Source organism: Hyla sarda, chromosome 8 (genome assembly GCF_029499605.1).
Source record: "Hyla sarda isolate aHylSar1 chromosome 8, aHylSar1.hap1, whole genome shotgun sequence".
NCBI classification, from domain to species: domain Eukaryota; kingdom Metazoa; phylum Chordata; class Amphibia; order Anura; family Hylidae; genus Hyla; species Hyla sarda.
Genome location: NC_079196.1, coordinates 233,593,535 through 233,600,704, shown reverse-complemented (window position 1 = coordinate 233,600,704; position 7,170 = coordinate 233,593,535). Strand labels below are relative to the sequence as shown.

Below are 7,170 nucleotides of genomic sequence, written 5' to 3'. Positions count from 1 at the left end.
TAATATATTGTATATAATAATATAAATACATTTCCTGTATGTTGCCAACATAAAGTAGACATATTGTTTATGTGAATCAATATATAGTTTATTTGGAATGTCTATTTTCCTTATAAGCAGAGAGTCAGAATCAGTCAGAATCAGAATGAAAAGTAAAAGCCTCCCAGATTTATTAATGCTTAAAGTGACAGTGGTCAGATTTGTAAAAAAGAATGCATCCTTCAGGTGAAAATAAGCTGCGTCCTTAAGGGGTTAAATTCTGCTACCTCCAGCAAAGTAAAGAGACAGTTATGTATTTATTATCCTGCGCCTGGCCCAGGAGAAGCTGTCACATCCTCAGACCGTGTAGGTTAACGGTACCATGGCGTCACTAACATATTCAAACACCCAGCACAATACCCCTAATTGGGTGCCACAGAACCCCTGTCTTCAGGGAAATGCATTGAGAGGAAATTAAAGGAGGGGCTAGGGTGGGGGGTTGACCTATGGGTCATGAAAAGCAAGAGGAATGAAACACCAGACCAGATGTCCAATGCTGAGGTGGCTAGTTTTGTGGTATTTATTGTTGTGGTGTCCAGTGTTGTGGTGTCCAGTGTTGTGATGTCCAGTGTTGTGGTGTTCAGTGTTGTGGTGTCCAGTGTTGTTGTGTCCAGTGTTGTGGTGTCCAGTGTTATGGTGTTCAGTGTTGTGGTGTCCAATGTTGTGGTGTCCAGTGTTGTGGTGCCTGATGTTGATGTTTCTAGTATTAACATAGTATATGTGGATGATGACATCTAATGAACATCTATATACAATGACCCCTTTGCTTTCATCTCTATGTTGTCCCTGTTGTTCCTGCAGCCTCCAGGTCTGAGTTGTCTGAGATGAAATCCACAAATGAAACCAAAGTATCAGAATTTGTGTTTGTCGGGCTGTCGGATGAACCTGAGGTCCAGATCTTCCTGTTCCTGCTGTTCCTCTTCATCTACCTGGCCACCTTGTCTGGGAATCTATTGATTGTCTTCTTGACCTTCATGGACCATAGCCTCCACACCCCCATGTACTTGTTCCTGAGTAATCTGGCTGGATTGGATGTCTTATATTCTTCAGTCACGTCCCCTAGAATGCTCTCAGATTTCTTCTCTGAATCCAAAATCATTTCTGTCCCATCCTGCATCACCCAGTTCTTTTTCTTCTTTTCCTTCATATGTATTGAGCTCTACTTGTTGGCGGTGATGTCCTACGATAGGTATATAGCCATCTGCTATCCGCTGCATTATATCCAGATAATCCACCCCAAGGTCTGTGTTCTGATGGTCGCGGCTGCGTGGACTATTGGGTTCCTCACATCACTAATACACACATTGTGCATCAAGATACTGAACTTCTGTGGACCCAACGTCATCAATAGCTTCTTCTGTGACCTCCCCCAGTTATTTCTGCTCTCATGTACAGATACTTTCATCAATGTGTTAGTGATGTTCCTGGTGGGTATAATAATGGGGTCTGGCGCCTTCAGTATGACCTTGGTCCCATACATTCGGATCATTCGCACAATAATGGGAATTAATTCCCGAAATGGAAAGCTTAAAGCTTTCTCCACATGTACGTCCCATCTGACTGTGGTCTTCATCTTCTATGGGACTCTTATATCTACTTATCTTCGCCCAAGTCCGACCTCCAATTCCTCCAAAGACCGGATGATATCTGTCATGTACACGGTGGTGACGCCATTGATTAATCCTTTGATTTACAGTCTCAGGAGCAAAGACCTGAAGGCTTCACTGAGAAGAGCGCTCCATAGTGGTGGCAGGAAGTAAATGTTCATCCTTAAACTTCATGTACAGCTTCTAGTCTAGTCAATATATGAGCAAAACTTATTTGGAAAATGATCTGGTATTCTAGCTCAAAGTGTGTTAAAAATTTATATCAATTATATAGGCCTCCGGACACTACCCCTGGGCAGCAGATGACAGGCTTTTCTAAAAGAAGGCAGAGGGGCCAGAGTGGTGTGAAAGTGGACACAAGTCTGGATGAGGACAGAGGAGTCTCGAGGAAGGAGCTAGAGGGGTCTGGAGGAGGAAAAAGAGTCTAGAGGAGGAAAAAAGTGTAGAGGAGGAGAACAGGGGCGTCTGGAGGAGGAGGACAGAGGAGTCTCGAGGAAGGAGGTAGAGGGGTCTGGAGGAGGAAACAGAGTCTAGAGGAGGAAAAAAGTCTAGAGGAGGAGGACAGGGGCGTCTGGAGGAGGAGGACAAAGGAGTCTGGATGAGAAAGACAGAGGTGTCTGAAGGAAGATAATGGAGTCTGAAGGAGGAGGACACAGAAGTCTGGAGCAGGGGGTAGAGGTCGGGAGGAGGAAGCGGAGTCTGGAGGGGAACAGAGGAGTCTGGAGGAGAACAGAGGGATCTGAAGGAGAACAGAGGGGTCTGGAGGAGAACAGAGGAGTCTGGAGGATGAGGACAGAGGAGGCTGGAGGAGGACATAGGAGGCTGGAGGAGGACAGAGGAGTCTGGAGTAGTGTTGGGCGAATTCACGAATATTGTGAATGTATTCGCTATATATACGAGATTACGAATATTAGTTTTTCCGCATATGTGAATATTCGCATATTCCTTCTTTTCACTTGTGGGCCAATTAGAATGATGCAAATACACTTGTCAGAGGTTATCAACAACATCCCTAGCAACCAATAGTGAAGTTGCCCACCCCCTCACTGTTTTCTTTCTCGAATACACAAAAATGCAAATATTCACATATACCAATATAACGAACACACAAAATTTGCGAATATAGGACAATTATTCGTCTATATATTCGCGAAATATTGCGAAATCGAATATGGCCAATGCCGCTCATCACTAGTCTGGAGCACGGGGCAGAGGGTCAGGAGGAGGACAGAGGAGTCTGGAGGAGAACAGAGGGGTCTGGAGGAGGAGGAAATAGGAGTCTGGAGGAGGAGGAAATAGGAGTCTGGAGGAGGAGGACAGAGGGGTCTGGAGATGGTGGACAGAGGAGTCCGGAGGAGAACAGAGGAGGTTGAAGGAGGACAGAGGGTCTGGAGGAAGACAGAGGGGTCTGAAGGAGCACAAAGGAGTCTGGAGGAGGAGGACAGAGGGGTCTAGAGGAGGAGGACAGATGGGTCTGGAGGAGGAGGACAGACATGGCTGGAGAAGGACAGAGGAGGAGAGGAGGAGGACAGAGGGGGAGGAGAGAGAGAGGAGAGAGGAGTCTGAAGGAGGACAGAGGCGTCTGGAGGAGGAGGACAGAGGGGTCTGAAGATGGTGGACAGAGGAGGCTGAAAGAGGATAGATGGGTCTGGAGGAGGACAGAGGGGTCTGAAAGAGCACATAGGGGTCTGGAGGAGAACAGAGGAGTCTGGAGGATTAGGACAGAGGAGTCTGGAGGGGAACAGAGGAATCTGGAGGAGGAGGACAGATGAATCTGGAGAAGGAGGACAGAGGGGTCTGGAGGGCAACAGGGGAGTATGGAGGAGGCAGACATAGGAGTCTGGAGGGAACAGAGGAGTCTGGAGGAGGGGGACAGAAGAGTCTGGAGAAGGAGGACAGAGGAGTCTGGAGGAGGAGGGGAGAGGGGTCTGAAGGAGGATAATGGAGTCTGGAGGGGGAGGACAGAGAATTCTGGAGGAGTAGGACAGAGGAATCTGGAGGAGGAGGACAGAGGGGTCTGGAGGGGAACAGAGGAGTATGGAGGAGGCAGACATCAGAGTCTGGAGGGGAACAGAGGAGTCTAGAGGAGGGGGACAGAAGAGTCTGGAGGAGGAGAAGGACAGAGGAGTCTGGAGAAGGAAAGAGGAGTCTGGAGGAGGAGTACAGATGAGTCTGGATGAGGAAGACAGACAGGTCTGAAGGAGGATAATGGAGTCTGAAAGGAGGACACAGAAGTCTGGAGCATGGGGCAGAGGTCAGGAGGAGGACAGATGAGTCTGGAGGGGAATAAAGGGGTCTGGAGTAGAACAGAGGAGGAGGAGGATAGAGGAGGCTGAAGTAGGACAGAGGAGTCTGGAGCATGGGACAGAGGGTTTGGGAGGAGGACAGAGGAGTCTGGAGGAGAAAGAGGGGGTCTGAAGGAGGAGGACAGAGGAGTCTGGAGGAGAAAAGAGGGGTCTGGAGGAGGAGCACAGAGGAGTCTGGAGGAGGACAGAGGAGTCTGGAGGAGGAGGACAGAGGAGTCTGGAGGATAACAGAGGGATCTGGAGGAGAAGGACAGAGGAGTCTGGAGGACGAGGACAGAGGAGTCTGGAGGGGAACAGAGGAGTCTGGAGGCGGAGGACAGAGGTGTCTGGAGGAGAGGGACAGAGGAGTCTGGAAGAGGACGACAGAGGGGTCTGGAGGAGGACAGAGGAGTCTGGAGGAGGAGAACAGAGGAGTCTAGATGAGGAAGACAGAGGGGTCTGAAGGAGGATAATGGAGTCTGGAGGAGGAGGACAGAGAATTCTGGAGCACGGGGCAGAGGTTTGGAGGAGGACAGAGGAGTCTGGAGGGGATCAGAGGAGTTTGGAGGCAGAGGACACAGAAGTCTGGAGGAGGGGGCAGAGGAGTCTGGAGGAGGGGGACAGAGGGGTCTGGAGGAGGAGGACAGAGGAGTCTAGATGAGGAAGACAGAGGGGTCTGAAGGAGGATAATGGAGTCTGGAGGAGGAGGACAGAGAATTCCGGAGCACCGGGCAGAGGTTGGGAGGAGGACAGAGGAGTCTGGAGGGGAACAGAGAAGTCTGGAGGACAACAGAGGAGTCTGGAGGAGAACAGAGGGGTCTGGAGGAGAACAGAGGGGTCTGGAAGAGGAGGACAGAGGAGTCTGGAGGCGGGGGACAGAGGAGACTGAAGGAGGACAGAGGGGTCTGGGGGAGAACCGAGGGGTCTAAAAATGGTGGAAAGAGGAGTCCAGAGGAGAACAGAGGAGGCTGAAGGAGGAAAGAGGGGTCTGGTGGAGTACACAGGGTCGGAAGGAGCACAGAGGAGTCTGGAGGAGGACAAAAGGGTCTGGAGGAGGACAGAGAGGTCTGAAGGAGGACAGAGGGGTCTGAAGGAGGACAGAGGAGTCTGGAGGAGGAGGACAGAGGAGTCTGGAAATGGAGGACAGAGGAGTCTGGAAATGGAGGACAGAGGGGTCTGGAGGAGGAGGACATAGGGGTCTGGAGGAGGAGGACAAAGGAGTCTAGAGGAGGACAGAGGAGTCAGGAAGAGGAGGGCAGTGAGGTCTGGAGTAGGTGTGTAGATGAGTCTGGATGAGGACAGAGGAGTCTAGAGGAGGACAGCGGAGTCTAGAGGAGGACAGAGAAGTCTGGAGGAGAAGGAGGAAAGAGGAGTCTGGAGGAGGAGGACAGAGGAGACTGGAGGAGGAGAATAGATGAGTCTGGAGGAGGACAGGGGAGTCTAGAGGAGGACAGATGAGTATAGGGTAAGACAGAGGAGTCTGGGGGAGAAGGAGGACAGAAGAGTCTGGAGGAGGAGGACAGAGGAGGACAGAGGAGACTGGAGGAGGAGGACAGAGGAGTCTGGAGGAGAGGACAGAGGAGTCTGGAGGAGGAGGACAGAAGAGACTGAAGGAGGAGGACAGAGGAGACTGGAGGAGAAGGACAGAGGAGTCTGGAGGAGAGGGACAGAGGAGACTGGAGGAGGAGGACAGAGGAGACTGGAGGAGAAGGACAGAGGAGACTGGAGGAGGAGGACAGAGGAGACTGGAGGAGGAAAACAGATGAGACTGGAGGAGGAGGACAGAGGAGACTGGAGGAGGAGAATAGATGAGTCTGGAGGAGGACAGGGGAGTCTAGAGGAGGACAGATGAGTATAGGGTAAGACAGAGGAGTCTGGGGGAGAAGGAGGACAGAAGAGTCTGGAGGAGGAGGACAGAGGAGGACAGAGGAGACTGGAGGAGGAGGACAGAGGAGTCTGGAGGAGAGGACAGAGGAGTCTGGAGGAGGAGGACAGAAGAGACTGAAGGAGGAGGACAGAGGAGACTGGAGGAGAAGGACAGAGGAGTCTGGAGGAGAGGGACAGAGGAGACTGGAGGAGGAGGACAGAGGAGACATGAGGAGAAGGACAGAGGAGACTGGAGGAGGAGGACAGAGGAGACTGGAGGAGGAAAACAGAGGAGACTGGAGGAGAAGGACAGAGGAGTCTGGAGGAGAAGGACAGAGGAGTCTGGAGGAGAGGGACAGCAAAGTTTGGAGGAGGAAAGAGGGGTCTGGAGGAGGAGGACAGAGGAGACTGGAGGAGGACAGATGAGTTTGGAGGAGGAGGACAGAGGAGTCTGGTGGAGGAGGACAGAGGAGTCAGGAAGAGGAGGGCAGAGGGGTCTGGAGTAGGAGTGTAGAGGAGTCTGGATGAGGACAGAGGAGTCTAGAGGAGGACAGCAGAGTCTAGAGGAGGACAGAGGAGTCTGGAGGAGAAGGAGGAAAGAGGAGTCTGGAGGAGGAGGACAGAGGAGTCTGGAGGAGGAGGACAGAGGAGACTGGAGGAGGAGAATAGATGAGTCTGGAGGTGGACAGGGGAGTCTAGAGGAGGACAGATGAGTATAGGGTAGGACAGAGGAGTCTGGAGGAGAAGGAGGACAGAAGAGTCTGGAGGAGGAGGACAGAGGAGGACAGAGGAGACTGGAGGAGGAGGACAGAGGAGTCTGGAGGAGAGGACAGAGGAGTCAGGAGGAGGAGGACAGAAGAGACTGAAGGAGGAGGACAGAGGAGACTGGAGGAGAAGGACAGAGGAGTCTGGAGGAGGAGGACAGAGGAGACTGGAGGAGAAGGACAGAGGAGTCTGGAGGAGAGGGACAGCAGAGTTTGGAGGAGGAAAGAGGGGTCTGGAGGAGGAGGACAGAGGAGACTGGAGGAGGACAGATGAGTTTGGAGGAGGAGGACAGAGGAGTCTGGAGGAGGAGGACAGAGGAGTCAGGAGGACAGAGGGGTCTGGAGGAGGAGAAGGACAGAAGAGTCTGGAGGAGGAGGACAGAGGAGTCTGGAGGAGGAGGACAGGTGAGTTTGGAGGAGGAGGACAGAGGAGTCTGGAGGAGGAGGACAGAGGAGGATAGAGGAGTCTGGAGGAGGAGAACAGAGGAGTCTGGAGGAGGACAGAGGAGTCAGGAGGAGGAGGACAGAGGAGTCTTAATAGGACAGAACCTCCATGGAAAATGAGGTGCACAGTGTCCTGGCTGCAGCCTGAATGTGAACAAATATATT

The 7,170-nt window shown here is 52.0% G+C and overlaps 1 protein-coding gene across 1 annotated transcript; it reads left to right on the top strand.

The window, feature by feature from the left end:
* The first annotated feature begins 863 nt into the window (after positions 1–863).
* Positions 864–1,799, top strand: LOC130285397 (olfactory receptor 1G1-like). The gene has a single exon (XM_056536757.1). It carries the CDS (start codon positions 864–866, stop codon positions 1,797–1,799), a length of 936 nt encoding a protein of 311 aa, XP_056392732.1.
* Positions 1,800–7,170: the final 5,371 nt, after the last annotated feature.

What these genes read in the sequence shown, in the direction of transcription:
- LOC130285397 (XM_056536757.1), top strand. Translation starts at nt 864, where the DNA reads ATGAAATCCACAAATGAAACCAAAGTATCAGAATTTGTGTTTGTCGGG.